Genomic DNA, 19282 nt, shown 5'->3' on the forward strand with positions numbered 1-19282 from the left:
CCTGTTATTGGCTAATTACCAATAGTTGGAGTTTAAATTCATGCTTTTCTACCTGCTAAATTAATTGAAGCTTATGTATATATGTGTGTGTGTGTGTGTGTGTGTGTATACACATACACTCTCACACACTTACACACACACTTACACACACACATATATACATAAGCTTCAATTAATTTAGTTGAAAATGGAAATTACTGGATAGGCTAAAAAATTCAGAAAAGTTCAGGAGGGTGTCTCTAATCTTAACTCCCCTCCTAAAACTACTGACAATGGCAGACAAGGGAAATGGCAACATTAAGACATCATCGGGCTCACAAGACTTTACAATCACATCTGGAAAGGAATCAAATTCAGATAGTATTCCAAAGACAAATCATGCATTACTTACAAAATGAAGACAGAACAAAGAAAGGCAAGGTACAATGAGCAATAAATTAGAAATGACTGTATATACTAACTGTACTAGTTCTCTATTTTAAAAAAAAAATTATAGTATTTCACTTTGAATCTTAAATGTACAAAAGCAAGTGTTACTTTAGCAAAGAAAGAAATGCTAGTATAACATTAAGCATCTCCTGGGCACACATGATACTTTGTTTACCATATCAACATCTTGGATAAATAACGGCATCACACAGTGGTGGTGGAGGGCAAAAGGAAGGGGTAAAGATCACATTAAGTTCAGAGTGATCAATAACCAAGAAGTTAAGGTTCATGCTTATCCTATGTGCTACAGCAGAAACAGAAAATGGTTTAAACTACTCTGGGAGAACCTACATCCACAGCTAGAAACTGATTACTTGCATTAAGCACCTGTTACTTTACTCAAATATTATGTTTTATTTCAAATGAGTTTGTATAAAGAAATCACTTCATTCAGTTACTGTAATATGCCCATATTTAGCTAACTTAAAACCAAGTACATGGTTGCCACATACAATGTTCTTAGTGTCAATAATGCTTGCAACTAAGAGTTGTGGGCTCTTGGTTATAGCAAAATTAAAAAAAAAAAAAAAAGGGGGGGGGAGGAGGAGAAAATGAGCCAGGCGGTGGTAGTGCACACCTTTAATTCTAGTACTTGGCAGGCAGAGGCAGGTGGATCTTAGTGAGTTCAAGGCCAACCTAGTCTACAAAGTGAGTTTCAGGACAGCCAGGACTGTTACACAGAGAAACCCTTTGGGGGGCGGGGCGGGGGGCGCACACACGGATGGACGGGACAAGACAGGACGGGCTGAGGAATCTGAACATGGGAGAAACATGGATAAGCATACAAACTTATGAATATAAGGTACTAGTTCTGAATTTCTATAATCAAAGATAGGTGGTGATAAAACTAATGCCTCAGTTAGTCATAAGACAAACTGTTTTAAGAGTAAATACCTACGCTTATGACAGAAGTGTAACTTGCACAATGCAAGACCACAAAGTTTTTGGGAGATAATGTACTGAAGTAACAAACACTTAAAACAGAATTTAAGGTACTTAAATATCACCACATATACATAACAGCGACAAAAACTTGATTTCAATATTGTATATATCATGTATAACAGATATATAATTAATTTTTAAGAACTAAGAAAACAGTATTAGTGCTCAAATAAAATAAAAATATATATTGGGAATAGTGAGATAGCTTGAAGAGCAAGCTTGATAATCTGAGTCAATCCCCAGGACCCACATTGGAGATGGACCTCCAGATGCACACTTGTGGCGTGTGCACTCATACATGTGTGCATGCACAAACAAACAAGCAAATGGAATTCTTTATTAGAAATGTTTTTGTTAGCTCATTTAACTTAAGCACATTACCTTAATACTGACACAATACGGATGGTAACACTGACCACACTGTGAACAGGCAAGTAATCTTCCTTCTGCTCCTTGACCGAAACTTCCACAAACTACACACATATCCTGAAAATTAACAAATGTAAAACAATTTTAAATTGCAGATAAAGTTAAGAATATAGATTTTAAAAATACATTCTTAATTATCATAGTTCTACAGCTTATCTGGATGATATTTAGGCAGATGGGACAGATTAAAGTGGGGAAGAATTAGAAAACAGAAGATTAAGTTCAAACCTGATGCAAAGTGAACTTGTCACTACTAGAAAACAACACAACGGTATTGTGCATAGAGTTTTCTTCTTCATCTTTATTTGATGAAATATCTGCAGCAGACACCTACAAAAAACAAAAACATCAATCATAGGCATAGTGGTGTAAAATAATAATCACAGAACTGAGGCAGGAGGATGGTAAGTTTGAGGCTAGTCTGGATATATAGGAAGACCCTGTCTTTCAAATTAAGTCATGATTTTTTTTTTCAATTCACTAAGTGCTTACTTTAGATATACAAGCACCACAGAGGAGAATAAATGAAAACCCGAAAGCCTGTCTTTAGTAATAATTATCCAGAAATTCTACTCAAGAAACTATAAAATTATAGCATATATAAGTATGTATATATCACTTTTAGTCACTTGAGAACTGCAATGTGATTAGATGAAAATAGGATATGCTATCATATACACAGCAGTCATTAAAGAGTCAGTACCAAACTCAGAATATAAAAATTGCTTGCTATCAAGCTTACATACCTTACATTGGGGAAATGGTAATAATATAAATATAGGAGTCATAAGACACATTAAAATTAAGTTTGTTAGTTCACTATAACTTTTTAAATGTGACTAACAGGAAATTTTAAATTGCATATGTGGTTCCTATTCATCTCTACTAAATGGCACCACTTCAGAATATTATGATTAGCTTATCAAAATATCAGTATTAGCAGAACAATAATCAACCATGGGTGCTCATTTTTAAACTTGATTATATTTCCCCAAACCAACTAGGCACCAACTGGATTCTTATTATACACTCTGCCCCAACAAAAGCTCTGAATTAGATACAGTAACAGGAAACCAGGAAGTCAATACTAAAATAATAAAATATGATCCTTTTTCCTTAAAAGGTTAGAACCTACATTGAAATGTTACACTCAAGGTCAAAACATAAATAATAATTTTATTGGGGAATGGCTGAAATTTTAGCTAAAAAATATACTAATGCAACATTTTAAATTTAAACACATATAAACTCAGTTTTAATTGATAGTACCAATGTGAATGTTGTGATCAAGGCACAAACAACAGCAATTTAAAGTCATATAAGGGAAACCATTAAGCAACCTAAATATTTAACCTGGAGATATGACCAAAGGACAATCAAAACTCTACGGTTAAGCTATGTAAACTGGCACCAATCCTGCATCAGGCTCTCAAGTACTAAGATTACAGGCACAAGCCACAAGAAACTAAGATCAGTCACGCTTGAAGAGAAAGGTTAGAGGTGAAGATCGGGAACCACATGAACTTCAGAGGATCCTGGTAAAACTTTTAAGAGATGAATGTCTTCACTGCCTTGATTATTCTATGGTTTTCAAGGTTTGTACACACCAAAGCTTATTAAATTGTGTGTGTCAAATATCTGTACCCTCATACCAACTAATAAGTCTCATACCACTCAATAAATCTGTTTTGGCTTGCATTTGATTGTTTTGAGACAAGTTACCACTATGTAGGTCCTGCTAGTCTAGAACTCACTCTGTATGCCAAACTAAGCTTCAAATTCACTGAGACCCACCTGCTGGTGCAAGTACTATGATTAAAAACTTGAGCCACTATGCCCAGAAATAAATCCGTTTTCATCTCTTTCATCCCTGCTCCCCACCCCCCCACCCCGGAATTCCAAGTATATGAGGCTGTCCATAAACTCAAAAAGATATGCCTGCCTCTGTCTCCTGAATGTTGGGATTAGAGTGCACCAACACACCCAGCTCAAATTCTTTTTATCTTCCTTCGTTTGGGTTTTTTTTTTGTTTTGTTTCATTTTGCTTTTTTGGTTTTTATTTTTTTCAAGACAGGGTTTGTCTGTGTAGCCCTGGCTGTCCTGGAGCTAGCTCTGTAGACCAGGCTGGCCTAGAACTCAGAGATCCTCCTGCCTATCCCTCCAGAGTGCTCGGATTATAGATAAGCCATCACCGCACAGCTCAACTACATTTTTCAATGCACATCAACAGGAAACCTCAAAATGTGCTCAGAAAAAAGTATTTATCAATCTAAAATACTCATGCAATCTTGAACATCATTCGAACCTGTATTAACCTACAACACTTCTAGGTCTTCACTATGAGTCTTATTATAATACAGCAACTGTAATAAGAAATAACTTTAAATGCCAAACTAACAAATGGGGGCTGGAGACAATGCTAAGTAGCTGAGAGTACATATTATTCTTGAAGAGGACCTGAATTCAATCCCCAGCAACCATGCCAAATGGCTCACAACCATGTGTAACTCCAGTTCCAGGAGATCTGATTTCTTCTTCTGAATTCTTAGGGCACACAGAGGCATACACATGGTATACCTGCATGCAGAAAAATACCCATATACATGAAATGAAATAATACAGCTTTAAAAATAGGATTCAATAATAGTATATTTTTAGTTAAAAAAATACATTATAAATTCTCTCTTGTAGAAGGTTGACAGAAAAATATGTCAAAGAAAAAAGAAAAGAAAGACAAATCAGAAAACAAAACCACCTGAACAGACGTCCAAAATAAAATGAAGTCCATAATTACCAAGCAGAAACATAGTAAAATGTAAAGGGATGAGACTGTTCCTGGGGCTCTCAGGATGAAAAGAACTTGCTACAAATGAGAGTATCACCATTAACTGCTGCTGGAATAATAAGAACAGAAATCTCACCCCAGGTAATACAACAGTTCCGATTCCACTCTTTAGTTTAGACCTGCCTCTGCCACCTCGTCCTGACAGCCCGGCACCACGAGGTCTCCGCTTCCCTGGGAACCCAGACCCTCGGCCCTACATAACAAATAAGAATGAGTAAACATTCAGTAAATGCCCAAGAGAATTTTAAAATACAGATGGTCAGTGGAAAAAAAAACATTTTATCAAATGTTACAGAAATACCTTTCTTTTACAATTGGATTATATATATATTTATAGATCAGACTTATTATTTCCATCTTTAAATATGTAGCCAAAACTTATTAATAAGACTACTTAAAACTTTAGAATCCAGTGTTGCCTCTGTTCTCATGTGTGCTTCCCATCAGCAAGCCTTGACACTAATTGACTCTCTATACCTTTATTCTGGGTGTCTAGAGTAATCAGACCCAACACAGACATTTCTATATGCACAGGCTATCTTCAGTACAAGACAGATACCAAAGAAAAACTCTCCTCTTGGAGATGAGTCTAACAGGAACTTTTATTGGGCACTTAGTATACACTGATATAAACAATTTTTCTTCTTAACAAATTTACAGAGTATCTCTGCTTTATAGATAATTATACTGAGAGTAAGAGGTATCAGTGACATCTCCAAGGTCACTGACCTACCAAGTGGCCCACAGTCCCTCATTTTTAGTCACTATTCTGAAATATTACAAAACAGCAAAGTTACTATTTACCAGTGTGAAGGGTATTATGTCTGCCGTGAAAATAGAACCTTTATTATTGAACAGCTGACATAAAAATGAACATATCTAACTCATTTGAACACAATATTTAAAATTGCTTCAAGATTTTAATTAAATTGACATAAAGGCAAAATAACTAACTTTAAAAGTAATGTTTTACTAACATAAGAAAAAGTCCTATAGGAAAATATGTTAAATTCTCTGAGATCTTAAGCTTTAGATACCAACCAAGATTAGAGTCCTGACCTCACCTTGGTTATATTCAGTATTATATATTACTGACTGAGGAAAAACTGAATCTTATAAAAATATTATATATGTGGTCCGGGAACCTTTTGTTCTTTGTAACAAACGGGAAGTATGACACATCCTCACCTGATACCCTTCATCAGCTTCTTAAACTGAAATCCCTGCCTGCTGAGTAGAACAAGCTCAGGGTTAAATTTATGTGGGGAGAATAAAACACTGCGTGAACAAATGGGAAGAATATTTGTGATTTCCCCTTCATTTTTAATAAATACAAACACCTTCCAGCTCCAACCTGTCTTTCCTTGTTCTTGTTCACCCTGCTCTTTGGGTCCCAGAGGTCTTCAGCTCTGAACAAGAGAGACAAAAGGTGGAACTGCACTAGGCAGGTTGTTTTCAGCACGAATCAAAGAATGGCTTTGTGGCAGGTAGGAGTGTGGGGAAAAGTTAAAGCAGTAATTTAAAATCAGGATTACAGTAACCCCTCAGTTAATATTTCCTAACATCCATTGGTACAGATTAAAAGGAAGTGAAAATTGGCAGCGTTTGCTACAAAATCATTGAGTCACGTTTTATAGTCTCATATATTTAAACCTGGGTGTGGTGGCACCTGGCTGTAATCCTAGCATTTGGGAGTCTGAGGGAGGATTTGAATGGAGTTCAAGGCCAGCCTGGGCTACGTAATGAGACTAATCTCTAATCAACCAATCAATCAATTAAAATGAATAAGCTAAAATTATGTCACATTATTTTGGGTGATTACAATTATCTGGATGAGCATAAATGTGCACTTACAATTGTAAAAGAAACTAAGACAATATACTCTGAAAGTCTTCTGAAATCTTTCACTAGTCTAACTTAAGTAGCTCTATTTTAGAAACATACCACATATAGAAGATAAGGAAAAATTACCTTCTTTAGTCAATAAAGTACTTTAACTATTGAGATGATTGCTTTTTGAACTTTTTTTACTTCAAACTGTATCTGACTACTTAACGTCAAGAACTGAGAAAGCACCGTCAACCTGTGATACGGAAACTCTCTGCGACTTGAGGTAAACACAAATATGAAACTTTCTCTGTCTGTAGGTAATCAACCAAGCTTTGTGATATTGTAAATGAGCAAGTTCCTGATTACATTTTGGTCTGTGACAAGAACTTTTCCTTAAAATAAAAATTACAACAACTTATAACAACAACAATAAAAGAAAACTAGTCAGAAAAGGGGGCATTAAAAATGTATCCTTATAATACTGCAGTTTAATTTCCTCCTCATCTAGATCTTTAAGTGAAATATAAGCCAAGCTGTCAAATTGAAAAAGTGGCTCTGGAAGTTGAATCTAGAAAGAAAGGTTTAGTTCTTAACATTCAATAGAACAAAACAAACTACAAAGAAATGATACATGAATGTAAATGCAAGTTTTATTTACCACTTTGATGCTCCAAATGGCACTGCCAGAAAGCTGCCTGGGTTTAAAAATTTCCCGGCCTTCTGAAATGTCTGGGGACCAGGAAGGTGGGCTCACTGTATTATGGTTACTCCAAGCCCCCTAGGATATGGCAGGTGAGAAAATAGATGTATAAAACTCAGCAACATAAAAGATCAAAGCCAGCAACTAAGGAATTTTAGAACAGCAAAAACGAATGCAAATGTATGAAAAATTAGGACAAATTGCTTCAAGTCTGAGAAAATAAACCTATCACCTAAAGTGACTTTAACTTAAATGTTTGCAGGTATAATTTAAATTAAATATCTCAGAAGAAATAGCAATACAATAAAGTGTAATAAAAAAATTAAATCAAAGTTTATATAACACCAGTACTGACTCATGAACTGTAACTACATTACAAAAATAAAAATAAAAGTCAGTCACAGTCTAAGAATTAACACTAGAAGAAAGCTATTTATGGATTATATTAATCTAACAAGTATGTCTAAACCAAAAAGGTTGAAAGGACAACCTTAAAGAGTGTTCTATTCACTGGTATAAACACCAAAACCAGTAGACTAAAATACATACAGAATGAAAGCATTCATCTTGGATGATTTTTATTTATGGGAATGACATCTTACAGCAATCATACCCAAGGAGCTAATTTGAATAGTTAAGAGATTTATTAAAGCAAATTGTCCTAAATTTGCAAATTAAAATGACTAAGGTGCCTAATATGCAAGAAATGGTGTCTCATTAAAACAGTTAAAATAAGATTAAGGCATCTAGGCATCTCCCTTCCAAATAATCACATTCAGCATTCTCGGCTAATCTGACAAAGACACTAAAGAGCAAGGATGTTTTTATTTCACCAAGGCAATAATTTAAAGCAAAACACAACAAATGACAAATAACAAAGAGCCTATTTTGAATCAGATCATTTAATAATGCATATAATCATTTTACCAATTAAATGACAAAATCTTAAAACAAGATATATTGTACTTACCATGTTTCTAGATCATCAAACTAGTAAGAATCCCAGTACTAACACAAATGCATTGAGCAATTTAAATAACCAAAATAAAGAGCATGACCACCAACCCACACTGAAGAGACAGTTGATAAAGTTTGGAGGAGAAAAAGTTAAGAAACATAAAGGACAAATTAATTCTACTTCTAACTCAAACTAAAGAGCCACGTGTCTGAAGAACAGAAATTCATCATCAGCCACTCTGTGTTTTATAGTCCAGGATAATTCTTAAGTTTTCTCTCTGTCATCGATTCCCTAACCACACTCAGTTAACAAGGACATACTCCTTTTGGTACAAAGCAGCTAATAACTCCCGGTCACTACCCCACTTCCCATGGCATCCGTGTCTGTGCCATCTCCCCTGCATTTGTCAAGGGGCCATGTTGCCAAAAGTCCATTCTCTGTTCTCAATTTAATCAAGACAGTTCTGTTGATCTGGTGGTAGCACACCTCCCTAATGATTTTTCTCTATTTTGCAAGTGCTTTCATGAACATCTGAAGCCCTTGAGTTTCTTAAGAGCTGAAGCCCAAATCCTAAACATTATTTACAGTGAAGGCTTGAAATGCCATCTTGGAAACAGTTGTCTTCTACATGTAGTTTCTAGTTTTTTTCTAACATCTCCAAGGAAGTGTGACTTTTTCTTTTTTAAATTTCCTTAATACATCCATCTTGTTAAACAAAATCTCTGTGGAAGCTTGAATGAGAAAAGCTCCCCTAAACCTAGGGACTATATCTGAGCACTTGGTACCCAGTTGCTGAAAGTGTTTGGGAAGGATTAGAAAATGTAACCTTGACATAGCGGACAATGAGGACTACTGAGAACTCAAGAACAATGGCAATGGGTTTCTGATCCTACTGCACGCACTGGCTTTGTGGGATCCTAGGCAGTTTGGATGCTCAACTTGCTAGACCTGGATGGAGGTGGGGGTTCCTTGGACTTCCCACAGGACAGGGAACCCTGATTGCTTTTCGGGCTGAGGGGGGGGGACTTAATTGGGGGAGGGAAATGGGAGGCGGTGGCGGGGAAGAGACAGAAATCTTTAATAAATAAATAAATTTTAAAAAAAGAAAAATAAGAAAATGTAACCTTGTTGGAAGAGGTATATCACCAAGGGCAAGCTTTGAGGTTTCAAAAGATTTGGACCATTCTCAGTATGCTCTCTCTGACTCAGTTTGTGGATTAAGATGTGAGCTCTCAACTCCTGCCTCAATGACATACCTGCCTTTCTGCTGTCATGATCCCTGTCATGATGCTTATGGATTCTATTTAAACCATTAAAATTATCAGTCCTAAATAAGCCTTTTCTTCTATAAGTTGCCATCATCATGGTGTCTTCTCATAGTAATAGAAAAGTAACTAAGACAACCTCTAACATGGATCACATCTAAAATCTCTCCCATAGCTGGTTTTATTTGCTAGTCTTTCATTTTTTAGAATGGCATCTAAAACTCTGGCCAAAAAGTATTCTCTGCCATTCTGATCTGCTTTTAGTCCTTCCATCCAAATCAGCAACCCCAGAATTTATCTCATCTTTCTGATCAATACATTCCCAGCTGCACTTCCACTGCCAGAATTCGTATCCTGCCTGCCACAATCTTGCATGCCACCTGTTCTAAAAGTCATTTCTATCTGCCTACCTCTGACCCTGAGAGTCTCAAGGCTTTCTCTGTCCAGCAGCTAGATTCATTTGAAGAAATATAAATCCCATGCAGCAAGGAACCTACCTATTTCTAATCCTCTGCTTGTACCTCAGTTCACTTAGAAGGCAAACCTCCCTCCACTCACTCCATTCACGTCATGAATCATTCATTTTCTCCCTATTTGTACATTCTTCCTGCCTTGGTTTCCTTAGTATCTTTCAAACATACTGTACTCTCCACAATCAGGGCCTAACTGATACAGCTTTACTCCACCCTTCCAATCTTTTCAAAAATGGCTGTCTGCTTCTACCCTTGTCAGAAGTCCTTCCCTTTGCACCGTAAGTGAGCCACTGATCTGTAGGCTGCTCTCATTACATCTTCACCTGAGATGCTCTACACCTTATTTATTTACTAGAGGAAAAACACAGGCAAGATATAGCTCAATGTTGTCCTCTCACTACGTTCACTGGCCTTTCACTAAGTATTTCCTTACTGCACATCTTAAATTTCTCTTAATCTTTTAACATTACATAACTACCATAAAAAGTAACACTCAAGACAAAAATAGTGTTAAATTCTTTCATAAATAAGAGTTTTCTGTTGATTATGTATTATTTAGGTTAGCTTTGATGCCAAAATTTCATCTCATTTCAAAGCATTCACATTTCATATAACATGGATGAACCAAATGAAGAGCATTCTAGACCAAGAATGGATGTCAACGCAGGGATAATTAGGAAAATACTTGGCTGCTACAAAGAATTTTTATAATAAAAGCTTGATAGTTACATAATGAATTTTAATAAGTATATTATCATAGGACACTGTAAGATAGGTTATAAACAATTTTAAAAGTAACCGAAGAAAAACCATGACTACCTGTACACATCTTAACAAGAAAAAATTATCTAATATATCTCTAGGATCTTAAAACTGAAAAAGTTGTATTTATGAAAGTTCAGTTACAAATCATCCTTTAGATTCCAGCTTTGAAGAGAAAGAACTCACATAAAGCACGGAGGAAAGGTTAGCTGCCACTGACAGGTATACGCTTGCCTGCTGTGCTGTGATTGCCTAGTGGTATCATCACTCTGTAATTACCTGGACTGAATGTGAGCATGAGGACAAACCTTCTTTTCCTCAGTTGTGTCAAGCATTCTGTGCAATAACTACTAAACACTATTTTTCTCTTCCATAATATTTTTGTATGCATGAAGGAATTCATCAATAAACATTGCACTGTACTGCCAAACACACTAAGCTCATCCAGTTGTCTAACAATGCACTGCTACTATTAAGCTATCTACAAGGAGAGCTCAAATTATAAAACATTAGGAAACTGAAAATTGAGAAGCGTCACAAAGAACCAAGTGGCTATCAAAGCCAGCAGAGACTGTGAATACTATATTCAAAGACTGTACTGGTTACAGTGAATAATTTTCCAAATTGTTCATGTGAGCATTAATTTTCTCAAGGAAACGTATAAAAATATAGTGCAGGTTACAGGGCTGTAGGATAGGAAAAAGGGGGCCAATAATGATAAGTGAAAAGAATGTTATAACCAGCTTTTTATTAAAAGTCAAATCTAAACTCAGCTTTCAAGAAGCTGAAAAAGGTTATATTGCTCCACGTTTGAGACCAGACTAGGCTTCAAAGTAGGAGCCTTACCATCTACTATCATCCAAAAAGTAAAGAAAAGAAAAAAGCAAAAAGAAGAGAAAAAAAATACAGTAACTCAACCCTAATGTCATGTGTTTAATATTATTATTAGATCCCAAGAAAGTACGTTAGTCTTACAACCCGAGAGGGACTGGAACTTCACAAGGCAACTTCACACTTCTAAAAGGTTGGGTTCATCTCTCAAGCCAAGGGCACTTTAGAAAAATAATTCTAATTATAGCATTGTGAAAATACTTGAAGAGATAGAGCAGAAGAATGAGAACTTACAGGGACAGGAAACAAAAGACTATTAGCTTTCTTTTGGTAAACATACTTGAGCACTTATGCACATGGAGTTGTAGTAATACCTTACTGTTATGTCTTATAAAAGTCTTTTTACATAAAATACCTCATTTCTACAAACCAACTTCAGCTGCAAGTGGTAGCACTGAAAAGGCAGATGCAGACAGCTCTCTTTACAAGTTGGAGGCCTGCCTGGTCTACACAGTGCACTCCAGACAGGGCTATATAGTGAGATCCTACCTCAAAGAAAATAAAGACAGAACAATAAAGCACAGTCTAAACAGAGTAAGACAGTAGACCTGATTGTGATTGATTGGGCATTGTAAGAGTAAAGACACACAGTTTAGTATTCAATAGTTTCTGAATACAATTATGGCTCATTTACTAATGATTTGGAGAATGGCTTTAGAACTACAACTACCAGCACAAAGAAACAAAAAGTTTGATGTTTCTAGTCTGTATGTGTCTTCAGCTTAACACCACAAAAGGGCTCAAATATGCAACACACACATACACACTCTCTCTTCTCAAAACATGGTTTAATTACTGTTATTTCAGAATTTATAAACTAGAATGGACAGATATGACAAGACATGGTAGTATAAGCCTATAATCCCAGCACTCAGGGAACAGAAGCAGGACAGAGCAATACGCCAAGCACAGGGGCAGCTATGGTCATACAGAAAGATACTGAATCAAGAAATAATTTTTTTAAAAAGGCAAAGAACTTTGAGACATGCTGAAATGTGAACAAAATAAGGAATTTGATCAATTAAAACTTTTTTGATCCTACCTCCTGCCACTTTTTAAAAGCTTTCCACATAGTATTTTGTTCTACACATTACCAAAAAATACAAAACAAAACAAAATAAAAAAAATAGTACAGCAGAGGAAAGCAAAGCTTCTTGCTCAATTAAGGACTCTACTTCCAAGGTTAAGGTCAAACTAGACCCTAAGAGGGGTTTTTAGTTAGCCTAGGGTGGGGCCATTACATAATGTTGGCAAAGACAGTGCAAGTCAGGCATGAAGATCCACATCTGTAACCAGCAATCTCAACGCTGAAGTTGGAATATATGGAGTTGCAGACCAGCATGGGTTATATAGTCAGATGTCCTCCCAACAAGTATATAATCTTGATAGGATGCAAAAACCACAGGAACAAAAAGTGAATGTGAGATTCAAATTTCTTTTGCTAACTTTTTGGTAAGAAACAGAACTATGTAACATAACTATTAAATAGCTGATTTTGAAAAATGACAAAAAGACTGGGTGTGTGCTCATTAGTGAAGAAAAAGTCTCATGGGATAAGAGAAGTCAAGTGTCAAAGAATTTATTAACTAGAACGAGGGGGAATGCCACAAGAAATACACCAAGCACAGGGGCAACTATGGCTATATAGAAAGATACTAAATCAAGAAATAATTTGAGGTGTATTCTAAGGCTGGGAGATGGTTGGGGGGTGCCTGCTGCCAAGCATAATGCCTTGAAGTTTGTCCTCTGACTTACATACACAGAGACACACACACTACTGCCTCAAGTACTGAAATCCACTACATATGTCTTTCCCACAGAACATCAGCTAGTCCTTTTGCCTTTGGTATAATTTGTTTTTAGAGAATAAAAAATACACAAGATTTATTCAGGAGACAAATCAGTCCATTAAAATAGATTTTAAGTGCCTTTACACCTCCAGAGTTAGTTGGTTAAGATTAATACATTACCACTCTTGAAAAGTCAAATATAATCCTGGAAATAATTAAAGTCATAAGATTTAAAATAACAAATACTAAAAACTAAATTCTTTCATATTGTTTATATCAGAAAGCAGCAATTGTGTAGAACAACAATAAATCTAAGCAGTGTTATCTTTATTTTACTATTTAGTATCACTTTAATTCACTTAAGAAGAACTGTGACTCATCCCTAAAATTTAGAATCTATAGTACTTAAGAAAAGTGCAAAGTCCAAGAAAGAGAAGCAGCTTAGAATTCCAGCACTGGGAAAGCTCAGAGTAGGCTAGCAACTCCCAAGGGAGCCTAAGTCTTATGGTATGATCTCTGGAAAACAAACCAGTGAGTACGCCTTCAGGTCAGAATGCTCACCCAGCACATTCAAGAGTTGTGCCCTATTCTTGCTAAAAAAACAACAGTACATTTTAAGATTGTTTTATCTAAAACTACTGAAGTATGTCCTACCTTGAAAAATGATTTTACAAAGACTTAGTATTTATATACAGAAACAAACATCAAAATGAGAAATTCACCAGTATAAAATTTCCATTTGTGCAGTTAAAAAAGCCAACAACACACACATATATGTGTATGTATGTATGTATATATGTGTGTGTGTGTATTTTACAGGGAAAAATAAACATTATTACTATATTACTATAGATTCATAATTTTACACTGTGTTTTTAAAGCTCTAAGATTATTTTGGAACTGAAAACACCTTAGAATATGTATTCTGCTAGAAACTATAATCAAATAGATCACATTTTTATAACCCAAAATTTAATAAATTACATTCTCAGTTAACAGTATTTTTTAAATAATGCATTCTTCCAAAACCAAAAACCAAAAATATCAGAACTGAGTTCTGTGGATGGAAAAACTGCCTTCTAAACCAAAGCTAGATGTAACTTTCACATTTGAAATGCAGTATCTTTCCTGTCATCATTAATATCATCCTACCTGTTTAGACCGAGGTCTTCCAGGAGAAAATTTTCTTTTGGTAATAGCTGGTTTACCCATGCCAATTTTTGGAGTGACTGAGATGTATGTGGTTGGCATGTTTCCAGCAGCAGAGTTGAGAGCTGAAGGGTAACCGTGCAGCATGTCGCATGAAGGCAAGTCTAAACAAAGTGTTGAGGAGGAAGACATGTCTGCTTTGCTCAGGTCAGCTGCTGATGAGAAGGATGATTCCTCCTCAGCTGCTAACTTTACAGATTTCTCTCCTTGGCATGAACCATCTTTGACACAATTGTCAACAGCAAGAGTCATTTCAAAATCCACACACCCAGTGGGGAATTCAGAATTTTCCTTCTGCTCCATTTCGTCTTGTACTCTTTCTATCACAAACGTTTCCTTACAAGAAGGGGAACTCTCGCTGTGTGGGGACAGTAAGGCTTCTGGTGCAGCGAACTCGGCAGCTGATTGTGGAGGGCTTGGTTCTTCTTTAGATACTGCCTCAGATTCCTCTGACAACTGCAGTTCTTCTTGTGGCACAATGGTCTGGTGTGGAAGGACTTCAATATTTTCTGTCACTTCCATTCTGTCTTCATTTTCCTCCTCCTCACAAACATGCAACCCTTTAGAAAGAGTTTCCATTTTTTCACTCTCAATTTCCTGAGAATTCTCATTTACCAATTCAGGTTTCATTTTATTGTCAGATGATTCTACAAAATTTAGAATACGGGTAACGTTAACTCACATGCAAAATGCAAAACATCTAACCATAAATCGGATTATCTGGCTAAGCTACAACTTTGAAGGTATTTGAGAAGAGAAACTTTTGAAGTAATTAAGGTAAAAATTCCAAATGGTTTATGGCTTAACAACAATCATGACCTTCTAAAAACAGGCTTAGTATGATCCCTAGAGTTGAAAGCAATTTCTAGATAAAAATAAAAAAAAAATAAAAACAAGACACTTAACAATTGATATATTTCTATTATACACATATGACACATTTACAATTTTAGCATTTACAAACTGAAAATTAACTATGTATGCAAAGTTAAACTTCTTTTAAAGCTAGTTAAAAAATGATATTAAATGAAAAGGAAGACTAATCAAGAACATAAAGATACAATGCAGACACAGTTGTGATATACCATTTGGTGGGTTTTCCAGCCACATTAAGACTTCCTTTGGCTTTTACCTATATATGTCAACCTATCCAGCATATATAAGGGATTGTGATTATGTCACAACTTTAGACACCAATATTGACTAGTTTATTAATATGTCAAACACTAAAATATGTACAACTAGTAAACTTTAAACCAAAGTACTAATTTGTTAAAACTTTTCATGCCTTTAATCTCAGAACTTGGGAGAAAAAGCAGACAAATTTCTATGACTTCAAGACCAACCAAATCCTCATAGTGAGCTCTAGGCCAGTTAAGGCTAAATACAGTGAAACCCAGTCTCAAAACACTAGCAAACAAATAAAAATTTGCCGGATCGTAAGAGAAAGTTAGAGTTCTCAATTAGCATGAGGCTCCAATGTCTCTAAAAAGTAGAACTGCTGAAAATGAGAGATTTATTCAAAATGTTATTGAGGCTGTATCAATGAAGACATAAAACTCTTCATTTACTATTTTCAAACCAGTGATTAAAATTAATACATGGTCTGATACCAAAATGAAATCTCACTTCACATGCCTACTCTAATGAAAGGCTATATGTGAGGACAAAAGGAAAACAGCAAATAATAGATCTGTTACAACGAAACATGTGAAATAACCAAAAACTATTCATAGGCAACTTATCCATTGCCATTTTTAGTTGAGGAAAAAAATTATTGGGCTATTGTCTTGTAACACAATTAAATTAGACAAACTGAACATATAGCTTACCAGAAGTGAGGAGGCCACCTGTGTCAAGGCTTTCTGGTGGATTACTTTTCTGGAGATCTTCAATATATACTTGAACTTCTACAAATAAGATATTATGGATTCTTTAAGCAAAGAGTCATCATTTCTCTAATACTGCTCTCTATACAATAACTGAGCAAGAATTTTTACTATAAAATGCCAAATTCCAAAACAAGCACAAAATAAGCTATTATTATATTAGTCAGTGATATACAAAGATATAATGAGGGGTCTATTTATGTACTACAGATCTCCTATAACTTATTTTATCCAGTTACATCTGTATGAAGTATAATTTTTAATGAGAGTTGTTAAATGTGGACATTTAAAACCTTGAAAAACTCTAAGAGTTTATGTTTTGAACACAAAGTATATAATTTACACAAAGCTTCATTTACATTATAAACTTTCAGAAAAGTCCATAATTTAATAAGAAACTTCCCCAATATAAAATTTTACTAATTATACAAGTAAAGCTATTACCAATACTGCAAAAACTTATTTGAAACATCATTAAAATATCCTCAATAGCACTACAGAAATAACTTCACATAATAAATTTTTCATTATCTCTGTAAGAAACACTTCATATTCTATAATAGCTTTAGTTCACAATTATCAAAACACAATGGATTGCTTTTTAATGAAAATCAGTTGGTCCCTAAATAAAGTACATGCTCATTAATTAAGACTAGATTATAGCTAAACTATAAAGTTGTGGTGAAGACAATTTTCTAAAAGGCTCCACTCACCAGCCTGTGGTGGCACACACCTTTAATGCCAGCACATGGGAGACAGAGTAAGATCTCTTGAGTTTTGAGGTCATCCTGATCTACAGAGCAAGTTCAAAGACAGTCAAGGCTACACAGAGAAACTTTGATGGGGAGGGTGTGAGGAAAAAAAGGTGGGGGAAAAAAGGCTGCTCGCTAAACAGTTTCCAAGTGTATCATACCTTAGTTAATTTTCATTCAGATTTTAGAAGATATCTGTATATTACCTATTTTCTTCAAAAACAGAAACAGACTTACCATCAGGAACAATTCCAGGGGTGGGTTGGTAATCATTGACATCTTTATTAACTGCTGGCTCCAGAAATACAACTTCATCTTCAATTTCCATTCCAGTGGAATAATCTTAACAAAATGATTAATTCTTTACATCAGAGTAAGTTTTTCTTTATTAATCAAGCCAAGAACTATGTCCTTATTTTAATGAGTATAAATTATCAACAGCAATGTCACATCTTACTTTGTTTATATTTAAAAACACGGACATTATAATGCCTTATTAAGGTTGATTATGTATACATTTAAAATAAGTTTTACAGGCTGAAGGTATCGGTCAAAAGTAAAGGTAAACAAAACCCTAGGTTCAATATCAAACATCACTAAACCAAAAGAACAAAAGAGAAAATTTTATATACATATGTAGATAACCACGTATTTTAAATAAACATTCTACTATTGTTTACTGATGTATAGTAATTAATGATTTTTCTACTTACGCCTTTTATAGACTATAATAGGACTTCCATAAAGAGTTCTAAAATGCTGGATGAAAAACTATCTATTAAGTAGATCTATTTTCTTTCCTCTCTTTGAATATAGTCACTGTGTTTATAACAAAAAGAAACTAGCCGGGCGGTGGTGGCGCACGCCTTTAATCCCAGCACTCGGGAGGCAGAGGCAGGCGGATCTCTGTGAGTTCGAGACCAGCCTGGTCTACAGAGCTAGTGCCAGGACAGGCTCCAAAGCCACAGAGAAACCCTGTCTCGAAAAACAAAAAAAAAAAAAAAAAAAAAAAAAAACAAAAAACTCATATAAAACATTGACTACCTAAACAAAATTTTAAGCTGAAGAAAAAAGTAACATTGATAAACATAAATCTTGTTTGGATAAAGATAGCCTAGACTATGAAAAAAGAAATAGGCCACAGCTAAGAAACTGTTGGTTCAAAGAACATAGCACACTTCTGCACGATAGACCTGAAATACAAGCTGGAAAGAGGCTAGACTTTATTTAGTCACCAGGTTCAGATGACCAAGGTTAATAATAAATACACCAAATGCTAAGAAACTTTAAGTGTGATAGTACATACTTATAATCCAAGTATATGGGAGGCTAACGTTAACCTGTACAACATAGTGAGAAAAAAACAAAGGAGTCAAGAGGAGAATGAGACACTTGAGAAACTGAAATTACAAAGAGTTTTGATACAAAGACTTCCTTCATTATTAATGAAGTAATATGTTGGTTACTAATCAATATATTGCTTTTCAAAAAAGTAAAAAACATACGCATGCACACATGCACACACACTTACCTGTAGGTAGTTCAGACATCTCTAATTCATTTTCTGGATGTAAGGAATCTATCTCAGCTCCTAGGTGTTTACAATACATACAGATATATTCTTCTTTGAGCTGAGAATCCAATTCATGATTCGTTGGTTTATCACATTCTAAGTGAATCCATCTGCAGCAATAAATAAATTTATATAAAAACCTCTAATTTAAAGCAAAATTATATTATATGAGAAACGAAAAGTTGATTTCTTACAAAAAAAAAAGAAGAATGGTTATGATAACGTTAAAAATGAGAAAAGATGGTTAAAGAAAACTACCAAAGGTTTTCAAAATGAAGAAGACACTTAAGGACAACATTACAATGACATATTTTTTTCCTTCCTTATTTTTAAACTATCTTCTCTTGAATTTTCTCTCAATGCTCATTTCTAACCTTGCCTATTCTTATATTTTGTCTGTTCGCTTCTGTGCTGTATTTTATGAAACACACCTTTAATCCCAGAACTCAGGAGGCAGAGGCAGGAAGATCTCTGTGAGTTTG

General features: G+C 35.1%; 1 protein-coding gene across 10 annotated transcripts in view; it reads right to left on the bottom strand.

Moving 5' to 3' along the window:
* Positions 1-19282, bottom strand: part of Kmt2c (lysine methyltransferase 2C) — a 171816-nt gene that overhangs the window by 85343 nt on the left and 67191 nt on the right. For 9 of the 10 annotated variants that reach the window (XM_013353872.2, XM_013353876.2, XM_013353874.2 and 6 more), the window contains exons 10-17: positions 18759-18910; positions 17465-17569; positions 16419-16496; positions 14530-15233; positions 7197-7316; positions 4785-4901; positions 2092-2193; positions 1816-1920 (exon numbers count right to left, since the gene is read on the bottom strand). In XM_013353872.2, coding sequence (XP_013209326.1) covers positions 1816-1920; positions 2092-2193; positions 4785-4901; positions 7197-7316; positions 14530-15233; positions 16419-16496; positions 17465-17569; positions 18759-18910 — 1483 coding nt within the window. The remainder of the gene's footprint in view (positions 1-1815; positions 1921-2091; positions 2194-4784; positions 4902-7196; positions 7317-14529; positions 15234-16418; positions 16497-17464; positions 17570-18758; positions 18911-19282) is intronic. The other variant, XM_013353875.2, reaches the window with a different exon arrangement.

The sequence above is a fragment of the Microtus ochrogaster genome, unplaced genomic scaffold, assembly GCF_000317375.1.
Source record: "Microtus ochrogaster isolate Prairie Vole_2 unplaced genomic scaffold, MicOch1.0 UNK18, whole genome shotgun sequence".
NCBI classification, from domain to species: Eukaryota; Metazoa; Chordata; class Mammalia; order Rodentia; family Cricetidae; genus Microtus; species Microtus ochrogaster.